This window comes from Cygnus olor, chromosome 26, assembly GCF_009769625.2.
Source record: "Cygnus olor isolate bCygOlo1 chromosome 26, bCygOlo1.pri.v2, whole genome shotgun sequence".
In the NCBI taxonomy this organism is placed as follows: domain Eukaryota; kingdom Metazoa; phylum Chordata; class Aves; order Anseriformes; family Anatidae; genus Cygnus; species Cygnus olor.
Window position 1 is genome coordinate 2377397 of NC_049194.1, and position 17653 is coordinate 2395049.

Consider the following 17653-nt stretch of genomic DNA (forward strand, 5'->3'; position numbering starts at 1 on the left):
AGTTTGGATGTACTTTTAGGGCTTGGTAAGCGCAAGAACGACTGGCTGCCGCAGGAACGGCAGCGAGCGGGCAGCCACCCGCAGCCCAGAAGCAGCTTCCCCGGGTGCGAGGGGCGAGCCCTGGGGCCGAGTTGGCTTCGGAAACCCTGACAGAACGGCGGCGGAGGAACCGTGACGGGACCGGGACCGGGACCGTCCCGGCTCCTCCCCGGGGGCTGGGACCTCGCCCCTCCGCCTCAGCCCCTCCCCGCCCCGGGGGCCGGGCCCTGTCAGGTTCCCGCCCTTTGCGCTGTGGGGCCGGTCTCCATAGCGACGCGGCCGTAAAGCGCGGCCGCGCGTGGCGCTTGGCGGCACTTCCGGCCGGTGCGGCCTAGCAGCGGCGGCGGCGCCCCCGTTGTCCCGCAGCCATGGAGATGCCGCTGCCGCCCGACGGTGAGCGCGGCCCCGGGGGTCTGAGGGGGCCGGGGGGGAGAAGGGGAGGTTTGGGAGGGGCGTGGAGGGGCGGGGAGAGGGCCCGGTGCGGGCTGACGGCGCTGCCTCCCCACAGACCAGGAGCTGCGGAATGTCATCGACAAGCTGGCGCAGTTCGTGGCGCGGAACGGGCCCGAGTTCGAGAAGATGACGATGGAGAAGCAGAAGGAGAACCCCAAATTCTCCTTCCTCTTTGGGGGCGACTTCTATGGCTACTACAAGTACAAGCTGGCCTTGGAGCAGCAGCAGCGTGAGTGGGGCCCGCGGCTCGGGGCTAAACCCCCCCCCCCCCCCCCCCGCGGCCGCAGCTTCCCGGTCCCCGCTGGGCCCCGGTCGGCGGAGCCGCTTTGCGCCCCCCCGGCCTCACTCTGCCCCGCCGGGACCGGTTTGCCGCCTCTTCCTGCCCTCTGAGCTCCAGGTAGATGGCTGAGCCCTGCCCGCGGCTCTGCACGCCTCCCGTTTGCGGGTTTGGAGCTGGGCTGGGCTGCGATGCGGGCACAAGGGGCACTCGGGAACCGGGAGGTCCCGCACAGAGCTCCGGGAGCTGGGCTGGTGTCAGAGACGTTCCTCTGCCGTTGTGCAAGGAGTCGCTTGTCCCCCTTTTCTCTTTGCACCATCCGCACGATTGACGTTTTGTATTGAACCATTACGTAAAGAATGAGGGTCTGGAACCAGCACAGTTTTTGTGTATGGGCTGGTGGTAACAGACTTCTGCTTGAGGCTTGCTTTAAGAGTTTACTTTGTCTGATAGTGATGTGCAAGCAAAGTCAAGATATCGAGGCTACGACACAGATCCAGCCGCTGCCCCAGCCGTCTCTCCCACCACCGGCTGCTCCCATCCCAGCTCCTCAGGGCACTCCTTCTGTGGAGGAACTTATCCAGCAGAGTCAGTGGAACCTGCAGCAGCAGGAGCAGCATCTCCTTGCCATGAGACAGGTTAGTGTGAAATAAGCACTCATCTGCCTTATCCTAAACCACCACTGGCTGTAAATATTCAGAGCGAAGGGAGAGAGAAAGGCTTCCATCTGACTGGTGGGTGGTGGGTTTGGCTGTTGGGGAGGAGAGGGGGCATTATTGTGCTTATTTTTGTTCCATGGTAATTGCCACCGTATCTTTAGAACAGATGTATGTGATGCCTTAGTAAGATTGGTCCTCGATTAAGATAATATATTTAGTATATGAAAAGCCCTGTTGGTTCACAGAGTGGAAGAAATTGTGACTGCATTTAATGCTGCAGCTTGCTGGGAACTGTGAGAAATGCGGTTGTGCTTTAGCAGTAGCCTAAAATAATCTTGTACTTCAAGGCAGATTCAGATTTGGGGTAGGAAGGTGCTGTGTATTTGAGCTAGGTGTTTTTGCAGGCACCACTTTGCCCTAATGTTACTGGCAACCAAACTGAGGGATTCCTGGAGGAAGGGAGCGCTCCTGGATTATATCTTTAGGACCTGTCCGCGTTTTTTTTTTTTTTTATCAACGAGGGAGAGACTTAAGAAGTGGAAACGAATACAGTTTTTTCCTGAAGAATGAGAACAGTCTTCTCAAAACCAAATAATCAAAACATTTGTGTGTGAAAACATTGCTTGTCTTGGTCTTTGAGATAGCTGCTTATGGTTAAGAGGCTAAGAGACCTGGGATACAGCAGCTTAGTTCTCTAAAAGAAAATGGGATGTAATCTAATTTTATTTTATAACTCTATTTTTTTCAGGAGCAAGTCACATCAGCAGTGGCCCTTGCAATAGAGCAACAAATGCAGAAAGTTTTGGAGGAAACCCAGTTAGATATGAATGAATTTGACAACCTGTTGCAGCCAATAATCGACACGTGCACAAAAGATGCAATCTCAGTAAGTGATGTTAGTCTGAGCAGTTACTTGGTGCTGTTGTGGATTAAGAACAATCGAAATTTTGGGATTATATAGAAAACAACAGCTACGTTTTGTATGGTAGGCAAGAAAATTACCTGAAAATTTCTCTTCTGGCAGTTATTTCAGTGTTGTACAAAGTCCTTATGATGTGAACACATTAGACCAGCGTTTTTTTTTGTTTTTTTTTTCCTAAGGCTGGCAAGAACTGGATGTTTAGTAATGCAAAATCTCCTGCACACTGTGAGCTGATGGCTGGGCACCTGCGAAATCGTATAACAGCCGAAGGAGCTCACTTTGAGCTTCGGTTACATCTGATTTACTTAATTAATGATGTATTGCATCACTGGTAAGGATTAAATTGTGCTCTTCAGTTTTAAGTTTTGATTAATTTGGTGAAAACTGTCTCTGCTATGTATATTCTTAGTTTGACTAGTCACCTTTTATTTTTAATGTATTTATTATTTTTAGCAGATGTCTTAACACATCTGTGGCTGGCACAAAGATCAGGTGCTTTAATAATGAAATTGAATTTTTATCTAATTTGTGTATTTTTATTCAAGTTAAGGCTGTACAGCAAAAACGTAATGGAGGGAACTCTGTATGTTTCTGTGAATTTTTTGGTACAGTGGAAGCTGGGAGGAATTGATTTGCAGTGCTTTTAATGCTGTAGAGAAAGGCAGTAACTCTTCTCCTTCCCCTTCCTTTTTTGAAGCCAGCGGAAGCAAGCACGGGATCTTCTGGCTGCTTTACAGAAGGTGGTTGTACCTATTTATTGTACCAGTTTTTTAGCAGTGGAGGAGGATAAGCAACAGAAAATTGCCAGAGTGAGTATCTGGTTCTAGTTTAACTATGCTTTGCTTTGTTAGGTTAATGCCAGGGAAATTCACAAATACAAGGACAGAAGAGGACTGCTGAGATGTTTTTAGTCTGGTTGTCTTCGCAAAATCTTATCACAGCTGTGCTTTGCATTTGAACCTATTTGAACAAGAACCTGAAGGTACTTAGGCTTTAGCAGTTACTAAAAGGACGAATGCGTTTGAGTCTTTGGTGGTTCCAAATAGAACTGACTAAATCCTAGGTCTTTTGATAAAGCTGGAAATATTAAAAAAAAAAAAAAAAAAAAAAAAAAAAATTAAAAAATTGTCTCAATTTTTCCTTTATTGTTCATCAGTTCTAAGCACCTTTCACTCTTGAATTTGTGCAGCTTCTTCAACTATGGGAGAAAAATGGATACTTTGATGAATCAATTATTCAGCAGTTGCAGAGCCCGGCTCTTGGACTTGGCCAGTACCAGGTTAGCCACAAAAGAAAAGCAACCCTTTTCAAAATATGCATATAAATAAGAACATTTAAGAAATGTTTTTCTTTTTGAGAGGCAACTATTAACACTCCTCCTCTTCCTCCCTATCGAAGTTGTTTACAAGGGATTACAAAAAAGTGAAGTGTTACCTTGTTACTTCAAAGATCGAATAATCTGGCTGCTGCTATCATCCCTGAAAGTCTGCTTGCATTAGTAACTACTACATTTCAGTCGAGCATGTTTTTGAGTGTTCTTTTTTTATGGAAATTGATGCTTGATAAAAGGGAAACTAAAGAAACCATACCTTTTAAGTTGTCTACACTGCCATAGCTTTAAATTGTATATGCTAAGCATTAAAATTGTTTTGGCAGCAGGAGGTACTCATTTTTAGCATTAATAATGAATGCTGTTGGTTTCAGCTGTATTTGAAAGCTAGACTTAATATGGACAGTGGATTCTAGCCTGCAGAGAATATTTTGGAAACCTTCAGAGCTTCGTAGTGTGACTAGATTCTTCTGCCAGCAGATTATCCTGCATTCTCATGTATTTCTTGGAAGTGGGGGGAGTGCAATATAGGAGATTCTGAATGAGCAGATAGGGGAACTGTTTTAGGTGCAGCACTAACTTTGTTCTCCTTAATTTCTCACTTTATCAGGCAAATTTGATCACTGAGTATGCAACGGTAGTGCAGCCTGTACAGGTAGCCTTCCAACAGCAGATACAGAACCTAAAAACTCAACACGAAGAGTTTGTAAACAGTTTAACGCAGCAGCAGCAGCAACAAATACAAATTCCACCTCTGGAGAATGAGGTGAAATCAACACCACCGCCTCAAGCCCCCACAGCAGCTCCAGCCTCAGCTCCACCGTCTGCTCCTGTTACACAAGCAGGTACTAACCTGTTCTGGGGACCTGTGCAGAAATCAGTGGGTGGACAAATTGAGAGATTTGTTTTTATTTTTCTATCTATTTATTTCCCTGCTCTTTTTTTTTTTTACTTGTGAGCTACTGTGGTATGCTGGTTTGTTTCGAACAGATTCAGGCTTCTGCCTGGATCCTTGCATCTGGTGTAGCCTGATGCTTGAATATAAATGAGAAAAAAAGTTATGAGTGTTAAATTGAAATCAGAAATGCTCTCTCACAGTAGTAGATTTCTGTAGAATGTGTGGGTATGTACCCAGCAAAATTCTAATGGAGTCTTGTAAGCGTGCTGGTGTTAGTAACTGCCTGTGAGCTGGATGCTTCTGACTGTCTCCAATTTGTTCCAGATGACGGTAAACCTCAGCTGCCCCTAGCTGGTTCTACAGAGTATGACGCGACAGGGTCTGGAGTGCAGGATCCTGCCTCTGGTGGACCTCGCGGCCCTGGATCTCACGATCAGATTCCTCCAAATAAACCACCGTGGTTTGACCAACCTCACCCTGTTGCACCATGGGGTCAACAGCAGGTATCGAGCGCCGTTCTGAAACGAGGTGTAGAGGGAGGTGGAACTTCACCTATTCAGAAAGACCATCTTGGGAGTGCGAGTGTTTTGAAAAGCTGGGAACGTTATCAATGCGGATACAAATCCAAAGCTTTCTCATTCTCAGCACAGCTAAAAGCAAAGTTTATTTCAGGTTGTCAGCTCTTGCACTTTTCCATATGAATGAGCAGAACAAGAAGTACTCTCTTCGAGTTCAGCACTGTGTGGTTCCCTAGCAGTTTAGCTTCAGAGAAAAGACAGGAAAAGACCACAGTTGTTCAGAAATTTCTTTTTGAAATTGTCCAGAGGCAATATTTACTTTAAACGGTAGAATGTTTTTATCGCTTGCTTGTAGCCTAATGACCAGGCTTGTTATTTTTACCACCAGGGACCACCTCACTGTCCTCCATGGAATAACAACCATGAAGGAATGTGGAACGAACAGAGAGATCAAGGCTGGAACAACCAGCGTGAGACGCCTTGGAACAACCAGCCCGATCCTTCTTGGAACAACCAGTTTGAAGCCCCGTGGAACAACCAGCACGAACAACCTCCATGGGGTGGGGGTCAAAGGGAACCTCCATTTCGAATGCAGCGGCCACCTCACTTCAGAGGCCCATTTCCTCCACATCAGCAACATCCCCAATTCAACCAGCCCCCGCATCCGCATAATTTCAACCGCTTTCCACCTCGCTTCATGCAGGATGATTTTCCACCTCGCCATCCCTTTGAAAGGCCTCCTTATCCTCATCGTTTTGATTACCCCCAGGGGGATTTTCCTCAAGGTAAAGTGTGTGCTGGGCCAGGTTTTCTTACGTTGCAATACTGATTGCTGTTACAAACCTTAGTGCTTTGGGGTGACAGCATATTCTTGGTGGAGTGCTCAGGTTTTCCTGAGAAATACTGAGTTTTTTGGTTTGGGAAGCTACAACTAAATGACTCGGTAGGAAATATGTGCAGGATTGGATGCTCCCTTGCTTTTTGTGTCTTCCTTCTGTAATGGGTATGGATAACCAGAAACTGTAATCCAAGCTCAAGTCAGCGGCTTTTTGGGTACTCTTTTTGTGACTATTTCAGTTTAAAAATAGCCCAGAGGTGAGAAGCAGGATTTGCCTGCAAATTCAGTTTCTTGTACATCAGGCCATAGATGGGGTCTCTTTAACTAGGTCCTCCCTAGATAGAGGAGGTTAGAGGAAGGCAGGCTGGAAGCATTTGTTCTTGTGTACCCACCGTCTTCTCTTCCTCTTTATTTTTAGAGAAAAGCTCTCAGTTCTCTGTCTTGTGCGTGGCTAGCGTTGTGTGGCTTGGTGTAGTGTCTGGTGAAATGATCCCTCCCTCCCTCCTTGTTCGGTTTGCTCTCTCGCTGGAACACGGGGACGTATGAGAACGTAGTCTGGGCACTGCGTGCCTGCCCTTTGTGGCTTGGGTTTGGCTGCAGGCCCCTGCTGAAGTCTGGTGGTGTTCTGCCCTGATTTGGTTTCTATTCCACATCCAGAAGTTATGATCATTCTGGAATGATAGTTGTCAACATAGTATCTAAAGATCCCTGTGGTTCTGTGTGACAAGTAACTTTAAAAATGGCAATGTAGGAGTTGCTATTTTAAGCTTAAAAGACTCTTAGTTCCCCAAGTCCCAAAAAGGTTGAAAACCAATGAATTATGCATTCAGGATTGTGTCTAACTTCTGCAGCAAAGATTTTTTTTTTTTAATTTTTTAAGAGTTGTGGTAGTGAGTAGGAAGAACAGCTTTTCTTGTCTGGGCGAGGTGTGTGTGTGGGGGGAAATTAAGGTTTTTAAGCTCAAAAAAGATGCTGTGGTTTGGGTTGTATTGATGACCCGGAACATCTGTTGTATCGTGCAAAGCTGTTGGAGGAGGGGAATCTACTAAACCAGCTAAAATTAGGAAAGTGATGAAGCAATGACAGTGCAGCCTCTGTTCAAATCCTAATAAAGATGAGTCAAATAGCAGAGGGTGAGGACTGTGTGGTGGCTATAACAACTTTTCCTGGAAAAGCCGTTGGGCCCCCTGCAGAAGGTATTGATTTTCAGTCTTCTGTTTTTCTCTGCATAGCACAGTGAGTTCAGCAGGGTATGCTGGCGTTCATGGCAAGTGGTTTGTCCATCAGTGATTGGATGGATGTCTCTCACTCCTATTTTAACAGGATATTATCTCTACCTCTTCTCGAAACGCTTCTTTAAACAAAGCATTTTCTAGTCACCTACTCCTTTGAGTTAATTCCTGCCACGTTAATTTCTTTATGTATACTGACTTGGCATAGAGGCAGTGTGTGTTACGGACCTGTTTAGGTTGATGCTAAGCCACGATTGTGTGTTTAGGCTTCAGAAATAGATCCCATCAGCAGCTGGCCTGCTGCATCTGAAACCTTTTGTTCTTGAGCATCTTTCTTGTGGTACTTTTTGACCAAAGTATGTCCTAAAGTAAGCAGTGGCTTAGAGTTAGCTTCCTGTTGTCTTGAGAGTGGCTGCTGTAGCCAGAAAAAGAGATGCACTGCAAGATTTCTGTGAACACGGACCTGTAGCCAGCCTCTAGTTCTTCCGTTCTGTTGCTTTTCTTGATCTGCAAGGCTTTAGGTGCCAAGATTTGTTTTTAGGATAAACGCGCTAATTGACGTACACCTCTCTGATTGCTTTCCCCTTCTCCGTAGCTAAGTAAAATGTTTTAACCCTCCCACTCTGTGCAGAAATTGGACCTCCTCATCATCACCCCGGTCACAGATTGCCTCATCCTGGAATCAGCGAGCATCCTCCCTGGGGAGGGCCACAGCACCCTGATTTCGGGCCTCCCCCACATGGATTTAACGGGCAGCCTCCTCACATGCGGCGACAGGGCCCCCCTCACATGAACCATGATGATCCCAGTCTGGTGCCAAATGTTCCCTACTTTGATCTTCCTGCTGGACTGATGGCTCCGCTTGTAAAAGTAAGTGCTTGAAATTGGGCCCTGACTTGTAGGATTAAAAGGTCAAAATCCCACAGTGAATATTATGGGTAGTTTGACATGTACGTTTTCAATTTCACATCTTTCCCTCCAGCAGCCCTCAGGCTCAGCACGTTGTTGTATGGGCGGGTGGTGAGGGAAGGCAGTGAAAATGGTAAAAACTTCAAGTGTTGTGTCCCAGTGAAAGCCATTTGAGCCTGTGTATGTGAAAGACTCATGTGCTTCTCAAAGCCTTACCCCCAGTGATTTTCAGAAGGGCAGAGAGACCCTGCAGTTCTGATGGGGCCACTGTGCACTAGTTTTGGTATTCAGAGTTTTCTTACAAAGATGTTTTGCAACACTAGTGTTATATGTGCCAAGAATGGTAGCGAACATTCACCTGTATCAGCGTCTTGGGGGATATGTGCATTTATCATTCCGTGTTTGAGATGAACAAGTAGGTCTATTCCATCTCTTAACTTCGTGTTACTCAGCATACACCAGCTTTTACCAGGTTTCCATCCAGGCACTGTTATCACAGAGGTGGATAGATAAGACGTGCGTTTTATCTACCTGGTGATCCAGTTAATGCTCCAATAGGTGTTGTGCTGGCTTGCCTCATAGAAATCAAAATGGTGGTGATAGCACAAGGAAGCAGTGGGTCATCTGCAGAATCCTTATTGCTGGACCATTTTTTTTATCCAATAGTGAATTGTGAGGTCCCTACACAGTTAAATCTATATTTATCTCTTGAGGTTAGCAACCCCATGACACATGACAAGAATGTAATTTGTTTTGTTTCCGGCAGCTTGAAGATCATGAGTATAAACCTTTAGATCCTAAAGATATACGTCTTCCACCCCCAATGCCCCCCAGTGAGAGACTACTGGCTGCGGTTGAGGCATTTTATAGTCCACCATCTCATGACAGGCCTAGAAACAGGTAAGAGTAGGTATAGCTAACAATATGGTAAGGAAAATGCCCTACGAAGCTGTCTCAAAACAAGAAGTGCCTCTCTCTTCATTCGCCTGTGTCTCGGTTCTTCTAATGCTGAAAATAAGTGCTCTTGTTGTATTTTAAACTGTTTGATCTTACACTGAGATGTGTGAGACCTTTCTGCCCAGGCCCTTTGTTCCCTACAAAATCTAGCGGAAATCCTTAATTGCTCCGTGGATCGAAGTCGAGTTTTACTGATGTTGGTTCTGTGTGTGGTTGATTTATTGCAGTGAAGGCTGGGAGCAGAATGGACTGTACGAATTCTTCAGAGCTAAAATGAGAGCGAGACGGAGGAAAGGTCAGGAGAAGAGAAATAGGTGAGAGATCTTGTCTGGGGCCTTCTGATGCACGCTGTTCATTTGGAAGGTGCTAGGATTATCCTGGACTAGTGTAGGGAAAATCTGTTCAGCAATATGTTGATGGAATTAACTGGATTTTAAGTTGCTGGAAATTCTGTCTAATATATAGAAAATAGTTTTGTTTTTTCGCACTCAGGTTTTGATTGGATTGTTTGCAGAAATATAATGCTTGTGTGTAATTTGAATTTGATCAAAGTTACGTTTGCATTTCTCAAGCATCTCCAAGGAATTTCACTGGAGTTTTTTTGCCTTTATCTGTGCAGTGGGCCTTCTCGGTCTCGCAGTCGGTCTAAAAGCCGAGGTCGTTCATCCTCCCGGTCCAATTCACGATCTTCAAAATCATCTGGCTCCTATTCAAGGTCACGATCTCGCTCTTGCTCTCGGTCACGATCCTATTCACGCTCTCAGTCCAGGTACAGTGCAATGGGGTGAATCTTAGGAAGTCGGAGGCAGTGGGAAACAACCTTCAGGGCTGAAAGAAGAACCCCGGATGTTGCTTTGGAAACCTGTGTGTGTGATCTCACGTGCTGTCTTTTTCTAGAAGCCGGAGCAGGTCCCGCTCTTCCCATAGCCGCTCGCGATCACGGTCACGATCCAGATCAAAATCTTACTCCCCAGGAAGGCGGCGCCGGTCCCGGTCTCGCAGCCCCACTCCTCCGTAAGCTTTTGTTTGTTTATTTCTCTTTTTACCTGGATTGTGCAGATAAGTACCACAAAGGGTGCTTTTCTCACGAACTGAGTGCATTAAGCATTTCACCAAATGGTAGAAAAGATAACAAGCAGATTTGGTAATAGTATTTATGCTCTTTGCGTGTCTATATATATAGAGAGAGAAAACATTACTGTTTTGTGATGGCTTTCTTTATAACAAAACACTGCAACTCTGAAGGCCTTGTATGCCTTCCTAGAATGGAGGAAAAGTCCTCCAAGATCTGTGTGAGGAAGACCATAGTGTTTGATTTTTCCCTTGTACCGAGAATCAGGTAAGGTTTGTCGGCACCTTTAAAACTCCATAACCTAATAGCTTTATAAAAAAAAATCTTAGTAGAGTGAATGGGATTATACTGGATGTTAATAGGATTTAAAGTCCCTTGCATTGGGTCAGAACAGTATTGCTTGTTTTTAATTTCCTTTTTTTATTTCCTTAGTTCTTCTGCTGGTTTGGGCTCCAGTTCTGGGCCTCCTATACCAGAATCAAGACTTGGAGAAGAAAATAAAGGCCATCAGATGCTAGTGAAAATGGGTAAGGTACTGGTTTGGAATCTGACGTAAGCCAGGAAAAATGATCAGGCACTCAGCTCTTGGACGTCATTAATTTCTGCACATTCCTAAGTATCGTCCTTTTCAGCAACTTCACATTCTGAGGGCTGAGTAAGGATATTCAGAGATGTAAGTACACAGAACGTGGAATAATGATGGTAGTTGCCCTTCTGGGAAGGATATGGAAGACAGGGATGTGAGTTTGGCATCAAATAGGGTTCAGCTACCTAGAGTTTCATCTCCCAACAGTGTAGATCAGCCTCTGACCGAACAGATTGGGCTTGCATTGTCTTTCCCCTTGTCCTCTTAAAGGTTCTTAGGCATAGTGTTGTGTATTCCCAGGCTCGCTGCATGTTAGTGCTTTTGGAAAAAAAAATATTATCCTGCTACATTGAATGGACGTTTTCTTTAGCTGTTCTCAGAACGTTTGCTTATTCTTCAGAATTCTAGTAATGTAATAGGTACAGGCTTGCAATGTTGTGTCCCTTCTGCAGGATGGAGTGGGTCTGGTGGATTGGGAGCCAAGGAGCAAGGAATTCAGGATCCAATTAAAGGAGGGGATATCCGAGACAAATGGGATCAATATAAAGGAGTGGGAGTTGCATTAGATGACCCTTACGAAAACTACCGAAGAAATAAAAGTTATTCATTTATCGCACGCATGAAGGCCAGAGATGAATGTAAGTGAATGTTGCTAAGCAATTTAAAAAACCGTTCAGACTTGTTAGTGATATTTGTCCTATTTAGAGTTTTACTGTAGAATATAAACTCAAAATTGAGTATCTCTTCGTTCTTTCTAATGTAATGGATTTAAAAAGCCAACAAGGTAAGTAGACATACACTCTGATTAACCCTGCATCTTTTCCTTTTCAGGGTTATGTTGTATTCTAATTTCTGAAATATTAATTAGCTTGTTTTGTGTAAGCCACGTCCTGGCTTCAACACCAGTAGCCTCTATCTTTAAATCTTGTCCTTCAAAAAATAGGATTGTCATAAAAGTAGCAGAGGGAGCCATACAACGGGATGGATGGCTGCCAAAGCAGGAAGGAGGTCTTTGTGGTTGTAATGAAGCTGGCCCATGCTTACTGTTTGGCCCTGCCCAACTCCTCGTTTCCTACAGTTAGTGCTGTGTTCTGTCAAACCCAGAACTGGCAATACGTTTCACAGTAGTGCAGTTCCAGGAAGGGTGCAGAAAAAGTGGAGGTGCTTCTTAGGAAATGGAGAGAATTACCCGAATGATAGATTTTTGCAGAGAGTGCGTTACATAGAACTACACTTAACAGTGATTAAAAGGAAAAAAATTGGCGTGTCAGATGAAAAGTCACTTCTACCTATGGCCACAGTAGATCTGTATAATAAAATGAATTAAAATGAAGCTCAAAAGGAAAAAATCCTTATTAATAAAGCCCTCATTCCATGAAACATTTCGGACAGCTTAGGTAACTGCAGAATGTGTAAGCACTCTTTTCCCTATTGTTTCAGTGAAGCGTGAAACGCAAGACCCTCCACCACCTGAATAAGACTCTCTGAAGAAAGATGTCTTGCATCTTCTACAAAACATTAAACTTGTATAAATCCGGATTAAAGTCTGGAGGAAGTGACAAATGAGTTACTTTTAAAACTATGGTGAAAAATGGAAAGCTATGACATGTACTTCAACACTTGTGATTTAGTGTTTAAAAAGGCCAGTCGTTACTATGACATGTCTAGCACGTTTAAGAATTTCCATTTTATTTTGCAAAATTTTTTTAATTAGTTAGCCATTTTATACTAGACTCAAGCCCCAGTCAAGCTCTCCCTGGTCCAGGATTGTGATTCACTCATTCCTGTGGAATACAGACGTTATCTGATATGGTTATATGTCTCTAGTTCCATAATGTATGTTTATTTCTCTCAAAAGGTTAATTCTATTTGAAGTGGAGGGGTGCTGCCTTGGGATCAAGTCAGACTGATGCTGAGCAGTGTATCCTAATGTCTAAATGGGGAATGAAGCATCTAGTTCCAGTACAGGTGACCTATGAGCACTGTGCAAGCTTGTTAGAACCTACCATACAACTTAACACCCCTGCACACCAGCTGCTGCAGTCACAACTCTGTTCAGAACACGAGGGTTAACCGTTCTAGCTTTTCAAGCGCTCTAAGGGATGTTCAATGCTTTGTAATGGAAGACATTCTTTAAGCTTTTATATTTTTGTATATACCCTTTAATAAAAGCTAATTAGTTCGATAGAAGAGAATCAATTTTCTCTGCTCTGCAAGTTTCTAAGAGTGAAATGTTATTGGAAACTTCCTTTAACCTAAATGAGAAAAAAACTTTTGTAACTGTTTCCAGAGACCACCAGCTAAAGATATTAGGCCCTGACACTGCACTTCCACTCCAGAGGTCTGCGTGGTGGTAACCTCTTCCCAGAGTAATTTGTTTGTATAGCAGAAACCCTCTTAAAACCATTCAGTTAATATGGTGGAATATCACTTTGTTCTAGATCTACTGTAGTTGTGGAACTGTAACTGTCTGTGAATCAGCATACAACACCTGTATGTTATCAACTTGTGAATTTTATTGTTTTGCCTTCCAATAAACACTTTTTTTTAATAAAAAATAATACTGGCTCGTACTTGAGACTAAGTGGGTTCCAGCACATTGGCTGTAAGCCTCCCTTGGATTGAATTTACCTTAATGTTGCGTATGTTTGGTTTTGTAGTAACCCAATAGGGCTTTTTAAATAAGGCACTAAGGTCAGGATGGTATTTTTCTACTGTGAGCACAGTCCTTGGTGCTTCATATAGATTTTTCCTTTCTACCATGATCAGAGATAAATGAGCTATGTGATAAACACAGAGCCTGCGCTGACTTACCACACTCCCTTTAGAGAAATGTTTTCTTACTTATTTTTTTCTGAACACTGAGGTAGCCTGACTGAAGGCATCTATCCCTCCATCATGTACAGGAACAAAAAAAAAAAAACAAAATAAAAACAGATGCAGGAAAATAAATTATATATTACAAGATACAGAACACTTGGTACAAATCCTAGCACAGTTCACAACTTATCTGTACAGTTTGAAAGTGTTTCTTGTTGCAGCTGGAGCTTTGTAAATGTCAATTTTACTTAGTGTTGATAGAGTCAGAGTAGTTTCTCCTCCTGTGCTTTCCGAATTTCTTCACGTGCTTGTTCAAGTGTTAGAGGTGGAGATCTGTGATTCTTGATGTACTGCAAAAGAATAAATACACCATTTATCTGTGTAGATATTTATCATATATAATCTTTGTGTCATGCACAAAGAACAGAACTAGCAACAGAACTGATGCTTCAGTTGTAACACCACAAAGATCCTTCCTCATTTGTGGACAGATAAAGGGTAGAGTAGAAGACTCATTCTTTTCAAACTACGGCTTCCATTAAGACTTCAGTTCTGTCCTTTTTTACATAAATACCTGACTTGCTCTTAATAGAGGGATGAATAATACAGTCTTCTATTATTAATTTATTCAGTGATAATACGATTAAAACAAAACGTGCAACTATTAGAATTGTTTAGAAAGGAGTATATATTTACTCTTATCTAGGCTGCTATCTAGTCTATCATAAATACCTCTTTAGCCTCTTCCAGTGTGTGATAGTGGAACTTCTCATTCTCTAATGACTCCACGAGGCATAAGTGAAGGTGCTGAATGTTCTCCACAAACTGCTGGGTCAACGTCAAGTGCTGTTTTAGCATGGCATTTAAAACAAGAACTGATGGACTGTACGCTGTCAAGGCTGCAAGAAAGAAGAGTGCACGCTTTAGTAACAGATTACAGTCAGTCAGTACGTGCTAAACAATCCAAGTAGGAATTACATGCATAAAACACAGTAAAATAGTATTAAGAAGTATGTTTTTCATTACCTTCTACTGCATCCATGCTGATGACATGACTGGCAATAGGTACTGGATCAATGTAGCTGTTTCCAACAGGTGGGCCAAGTACTGCAGTGTTGTTTGCTGTGTATAGGATAAAATTAGTTACTGGGTTTGGAGGGTTCAGTGCTAGAATTTGGTTTAATCAGTCTTTTGAAACATCAGTACTTGAATTAACAACTCTATTAATGCTGACTAGGTTAGAATATAATACACAAAAAAGCTCAAGACTGAAGAGGGCGGTATCTTGACTTAAACACGAACTTACTCTTTGACCAGCAATAGGTGAACGGAGAATCCACTGTCTGAACTGCGGTTTCTTTTACAGTTAATCTGCGCACCCGTTCGTGCCTCTCTCTAGTAAGCAAAGGTGTTGATGTTGAAGAAGATGGGTCTTTTCCAGAATATGTGCTACTCTCAGAATGTTCCTCTGGCATGTCTGATACAGCTTCCCTGTCTGTTGTTGACATGGACTTTTCAAAGTCTTCAGAATATTCTGAATTAACAGTTCTCTCGTCATGATCAGGATAATCCTGTCTCTGTCTAGAAAAATCTGCAGAAACTTCACCTAAATGTTCAGAGATATCAGCTTCAGTCACGTTTTTTTCAGTATCGCCTTCAGAAGGATCACTCACACCAGTTACTGCACTTATTTTAAGAGAGGGTTGGTCCTTTTCCACCTGGAATGTATCTTTTTTTGGATTTCTGTTTGATTCTTGAGTAATTTGAATGTCTGTCCCCTGTAAAATCAAAAAAGACGTATGTTAGAGGAATCAGCAGTACATAACCTCAATACGCCTTCATTATTCTTGATCCACTGCATGTTCCATGCATGTTCCACTGCATATTACAGAGAGTCGGCTACTCCTTTATTAGCAGACAAAACCATTGCTCTTCTGTGTCACTTTGCAAACTTTCCAGTGTTGTCAGTTTAGGAAGGAAATGCAAAGACACAAACACAAAAAAAATTTGGTCAAGTTTCAGTAGACTGCAAAATCCTGACCTAACCTTTACAGCTAGTGAGCCATGCCCATCTCCGATAGCTTACGGGTAGCATAGAAGTATTTATTTTAGAACCTCCACCCTTCACCAAACAACGGCAGAATGGAGATACGAACTAGCATGGAATTTCTACTTACTTTCTGCTTTAATTCTGCCATCTCACTGGTGATGTTTGATGCCAAATCATCAAGGCTCAGGATATTCAGTCTGAAGTCTGCAATTGAGCGACAAACTGCCATGAGGACTCAGATGAAAGTTACAGTACACTTTCCATTAAGTGACAAAAAGAAAAAAAAAGTGTAATACTAAGAAGTAATAGTACTCAGTCACTGTTTAAATCTTTAAGTTAGCAACAGCTCTTTCTAAATTAGGCTACTGAATTCTTTCAAAGCAAGTATTTGCCCATGTTTATTTGTAGATTATTAGTACAATTTGTGCCAGGTCTATCAAGACAACACTTGTGAAAGCTTACCATTTGAGCTTACGCTGGTTGAATCTTCTGCATCAGCTGCTTTTGAAAATAAATCATCTAATGATCTTATTTCACTTCCATCGCTTCCAAGTGATATTTGGGTTTGTTTGGTGTGGCCTGTTCTAGGCAAGGTAATTTTTACAGTATTGTTTTTCGTGGAAGATGGTGATTGAGATTTCATACTACGTAGTGCTGACAGGTTTCTGCTGGCTGGTGGTGTTTGTAAACCAACTGTACCGAAAACATTCTTCTGTGAGTCTCTGCTGTGAAGAGAAGGTGCTTTGGATACCTCTGCCAGTGAAACTTCCTTATGAGATGGAGGAGGTGTTCCTAATGAAACTGGAGTCTTACTCTTTAAAAGAACACGAAAAAGAGATTTATGTGTTACTTAATTTACTGTATGTAGATCACTAAAAAGAGGAAGAGATTATAATGGGTAAACCCCATAGTTTTAAAGGGTGAATTGATGCTAACATATCACAAGCAAGCAACAAACACAGTATTAAAAACTATTTTCTGCTGTTAATAAATAGCGACATACCAATTAAAAATACTTTTATGAAAGTGTAAACAACATAATCCAGTGAAGTCTGTATTTACCTTTCCACTCCACTTAGAATCACTCGTAACAACCCTCCGATTCTCACTTCCACTGGGAAACTCCAGAGAGTTCTCCGTGAATTCTCTCATTTCCTTTTCGCCTGTATCCAAACCAAGCTTTTGTTTAACCGTACCACTCTTTATTGGGCTTTGGATGCTTTCTTCTTCCTTAGGACAGCCATTACTGACGGTTGTATTTCTACTGGCTGTAGCATAATTCTTCAGATATTTCTTGCCTCTTGTGCTGTGCTCATGACTGGAAGCAGATGAGAGGGATTCTTCATTCAAAGGCTTCTGGCTGAAGTCAGCGTTTTGCAATTCCATCTGCTTCTTCCGATTCATGATTTTGCTTTCTAGTTGTGCCACCTTCCTCAGCGCTGAGCTTGATCGCGTGTGGGCAGTGCAACCCGGAGCGCCCTTTGCTATGCCTCTGTTCATTGCCTGCACAGCACTTCCCAGCGCCTGGCACCGCTGGTTTCCCCGTACTTCCACGGCCTGCACCTTGAGGAACCTGCTGCGGTGCCACGGCGCTCTTCCAGCCGTCTCCATCCCCACCTCACCCATACGGAGTTCGCTGCCGGAGCGAGGAAGGAGCGAGGAAGGCCCGGCGGTTCTCCAGCGCTGCGCATCGCCGTGCCCCTGCCCGGAGGAGGACACGAAGTGAAGCTCCCGCGACCGAGCCCGCAGAGGCAGAGGCAGAGGCAGCGCCAGCCAAGCCAGGTCAGGTCAGGTCAGGCCAGGCCAGGCTAAGCCCAGCCGGCCCGGCCTGGCTCCCGCTCCCCCCGGCGCCTGGCCGCCTCCTCCCGCCCTCTCTCCGCTAAGGGCTCTCCTCACCGGCCGGGGACCCGCGACTCCCCCTGTTGAGGCCGGGGCCTCACCTGCTCCCCGCCCACCGGCGCCCTCCCCGCCCGAGCGCTCGCAGCCATCTCGGGACGCGCTGAGGCGGCTGAGCGGGGCCGTATCCCGGAGACACCGACCCCCCAATATCCCGCCCCCTCATTGGCTCAGCGCAGAACACTCCCAGCCCGCCG

General features: G+C 44.1%; 2 protein-coding genes across 5 annotated transcripts; one reads left to right on the forward strand and one right to left on the reverse strand.

Moving 5' to 3' along the window:
- The first annotated feature begins 283 nt into the window (after positions 1 to 283).
- On the forward strand, positions 284 to 13237 carry LOC121060042 (calcium homeostasis endoplasmic reticulum protein). Of its 4 annotated transcripts, none has more exons than XM_040537436.1 (18): positions 284 to 432; positions 548 to 721; positions 1223 to 1407; positions 2177 to 2314; positions 2530 to 2681; positions 3048 to 3159; positions 3540 to 3629; positions 4291 to 4525; positions 4903 to 5081; positions 5485 to 5881; positions 7798 to 8036; positions 8842 to 8975; positions 9260 to 9346; positions 9652 to 9801; positions 9930 to 10046; positions 10537 to 10631; positions 11143 to 11328; positions 12131 to 13237. In XM_040537436.1, exons 1-18 carry the CDS (start codon positions 408 to 410, stop codon positions 12166 to 12168), a joined length of 2733 nt encoding a protein of 910 aa, XP_040393370.1. In that variant the 5' UTR covers positions 284 to 407; the 3' UTR covers positions 12169 to 13237. The 4 variants fall into 4 exon arrangements, with proteins under 4 accessions (XP_040393370.1, XP_040393373.1, XP_040393374.1 ...); XM_040537439.1 differs by having other exon boundaries at positions 12549 to 13237; XM_040537440.1 differs by having other exon boundaries at positions 9933 to 10046; positions 12549 to 13237.
- Positions 13187 to 17605, reverse strand: C26H19orf44 (chromosome 26 C19orf44 homolog). Its single transcript, XM_040537442.1, has 7 exons — positions 16623 to 17605; positions 16023 to 16374; positions 15688 to 15764; positions 14817 to 15288; positions 14537 to 14632; positions 14243 to 14409; positions 13187 to 13860 (listed from the first exon to the last, which is right to left on the reverse strand). The coding sequence occupies exons 1-7, from the start codon at positions 17184 to 17186 to the stop codon at positions 13774 to 13776; spliced, it is 1815 nt and encodes a 604-aa protein (XP_040393376.1). The 5' UTR covers positions 17187 to 17605; the 3' UTR covers positions 13187 to 13773.
- Positions 17606 to 17653: the final 48 nt, after the last annotated feature.

What these genes read in the sequence shown, in the direction of transcription:
- C26H19orf44 (XM_040537442.1), bottom strand. Translation starts at nt 17,186, where the DNA reads ATGGGTGAGGTGGGGATGGAGACGGCTGGAAGAGCGCCGTGGCACCGC. An exon ending in ATTCTAAGTGGAGTGGAAAG is followed by an intron (nt 16,375 to 16,622) that starts GTAAATACAGAC and finishes GTTCTTTTAAAG; the next exon opens with AGTAAGACTCCAGTTTCATT. An exon ending in CACCTATTGCTGGTCAAAGA is followed by an intron (nt 14,633 to 14,816) that starts GTAAGTTCGTGT and finishes TCCTATACACAG; the next exon opens with CAAACAACACTGCAGTACTT.
- LOC121060042 (XM_040537436.1), top strand. Translation starts at nt 408, where the DNA reads ATGGAGATGCCGCTGCCGCCCGACG. An exon ending in GCACAAAAGATGCAATCTCA is followed by an intron (nt 2,315 to 2,529) that starts GTAAGTGATGTT and finishes TTTTTTCCTAAG; the next exon opens with GCTGGCAAGAACTGGATGTT. An exon ending in CCAGGGGGATTTTCCTCAAG is followed by an intron (nt 5,882 to 7,797) that starts GTAAAGTGTGTG and finishes CACTCTGTGCAG; the next exon opens with AAATTGGACCTCCTCATCAT.